This window comes from Cynara cardunculus (genome assembly GCF_001531365.2).
Source record: "Cynara cardunculus var. scolymus isolate 2C chromosome LG 5, CcrdV1, whole genome shotgun sequence".
Lineage (NCBI taxonomy): Eukaryota > Viridiplantae > Streptophyta > Magnoliopsida > Asterales > Asteraceae > Cynara > Cynara cardunculus.
Genome location: NC_037532.1, coordinates 1,339,015 through 1,341,293, shown reverse-complemented (window position 1 = coordinate 1,341,293; position 2,279 = coordinate 1,339,015). Strand labels below are relative to the sequence as shown.

General features: G+C 35.9%; 1 protein-coding gene across 1 annotated transcript in view; it reads right to left on the bottom strand.

Annotated features, from left to right (window-relative positions):
- LOC112512154 (methylcrotonoyl-CoA carboxylase subunit alpha, mitochondrial) overlaps positions 1-2,279 on the bottom strand; it is a 15,564-nt gene that overhangs the window by 7,508 nt on the left and 5,777 nt on the right. Inside the window, exons 7-9 of the mRNA XM_025118012.1 lie at positions 1,468-1,560; positions 1,274-1,385; positions 215-319 (exon numbers count right to left, since the gene is read on the bottom strand). Of these exons, the coding sequence (XP_024973780.1) occupies positions 215-319; positions 1,274-1,385; positions 1,468-1,560 (310 nt within the window). The remainder of the gene's footprint in view (positions 1-214; positions 320-1,273; positions 1,386-1,467; positions 1,561-2,279) is intronic.

The window sequence follows — 2,279 nt, the reverse complement described above, 5'->3', positions numbered from 1 at the left end:
CTTTCTGCGTAAGGATTGGCTATAAAGTGAAAGTGGGTCAGGATATGGCTATAAACTGAAATCACTTTGTCAGATTGGCTATTTTTGTAAATTTCCCTTTTTACTTATTGATACAGATTGTAGAGTTTGAAGGATGTACTGGTCATTAACTAGAATCTTGTTCCTTCATAACTTTGTGTATGTGTTTTAAGCAGACAAACACTGCAAAACGTACCACTTGCTGAGACTGGAACAGGACGGTAATGTTGAAGAACTCCRCTTGCAGGCAGAAATCCTCTTGGCACATTTTCAGCATATATTCGGGCTTCAAAAGCATGCCCTGCMAATTGAAATTAAACAAAGAAACCATATATATCAAAAGCCTCGGTGAACAGCCAGAGCAAAAATAGAAAATGGAAAGGCCCTTTTAACCATTTTCATTAGGGGTGTTCAAAAAAACCGTTGGACCGGTCATACCGGTCAAACCAAGTCAACCTGGACCGTTTTTGGCGGTTTGAGCGGTCTGGCGGTCCAGTCCGAAAAATTGTCAAACTGCTCGGTCCGATCTGCGGTTTGAACATTTTTTTGAGCAGTCTGGACCAAATCGACCCCCAAATATACACATATATTAGTTGCATTTAGTTTTCATGTTATAGATTCAACTTTATGGCACAATTAGAAAAAGGGTCATCCAAGACATTATGTTTTAGTTTTCATTTCTCCATTGACCGCATCTATCTAAATTGGAAAATTCCTAAGTCTGTACAAAATCAAATACAAAATTCTAAATCGTCCTTCCACTTGCTCAATGTTTGTCAAAAATTAAATCTATTGTAGTGGACTTGTTTAACATTTTTCCAACTTGCTCAATGTTTTTATTTATAGAGATAGATGTATTTATTATCATTTGATATCCTAGTTTTTAATAAAGTTATATTGGTAAAAGTTTCGTTTTGAATATAGATGTTATGTTTTTCTTAGTTTAAAGCCCATAAGAGGCCCAAACTGGTCAAACCAGACCGCCATTTTGTAGTCTGGTTTGATCAATGACCTGGTTTGGTTTGTGGTTTGGGGGGTTAAACCGCCCAAACCGGACCGTGAACRCCCCTAATTTTCATGCRTTGTCAGCCTCCATCCRACCCCTGAYGTGCAAATCTTTCCTGCACTATTACTGAGAGTTATAAGAAAACCTTAACTCAAAGCAAGTACTTGCATTTTCTTGAAACAAAATATGAAAAAAAAAATATATATATATATATATATATATATATATATAAAGCAAGCACCAATTCACCTGATATAGGAATCTGTGCTTGACCAAGGGGGAGCGATTCTCCATTTGCAACACGAATTTGCCACTCTACAAGATCTTGACCAACAATCATCTCAGTCACAGGATGTTCAACCTGAAAAAGAATCGAGTATGTCATGATTAACTACCACCTATCCTTCACATGTGAATATAAAGAGATGGCACAAGAAAATTACCTGAAGACGCGTGTTCATCTCCATAAAATAAAATTCCCCAGAGAGAGTATCAACAATGAACTCAACTGTGCCAGCATTGTGATAACCAACCGCCTTCAATAATCAGACAGAAGCTACCAAATCAGTAAAATCATTGAAAATATCTTATTGTCCTTCGGTTACAACCAAGATATAAGCATTTTACTAAGGGGAAATTGACAAAAATAGCCAATACATCAAAGTCAATTCACTTTTTGCCATGTCATCAATCCACTTCCCCAAATAGCCATAGTTTATGCAGAAATGCGTAAGGATTGATTTCGGCCAAAATAATGTAAAAACAAACCTTACGAAGAAACCCCTTTCTGCGTAAAGATTCAAATTTCTGCATTTTTTTCCAGAAATCAAATTTCTGCATAAGAATTCAAATTCTGTGTAAACTTTGGCTATTTTGGGAAGAGGCTCTGAAAAGTGGCTAAAAAGTGAATTTGGTTGGGATTGGCTATTTTGGTCAATTTCCCTTCAATTAGATAGGATTCATACTTCAGAGTTGACATAAAAAGGTGTCTCACAAAATTTTATGGTTTATATCAAATCATAAACCGCAGATAAATCCACAGTCCATTACTTTTCTGCAAGTGTTTTAAACTTTACTTGCACATAAATAGCTTCAGTACCTACAAAGCTTATAAAGTACAAACTTTTTGGCAAAATCTAGATATCCATCTTACCCAGGGAGATAATTTAATGAATACCCTATTTGAGTAACTCGTTCTATACTTGTATTAGCGACAATAATGAAGCTCTGTGCAAAATTGTCATAGGCTCCTTAG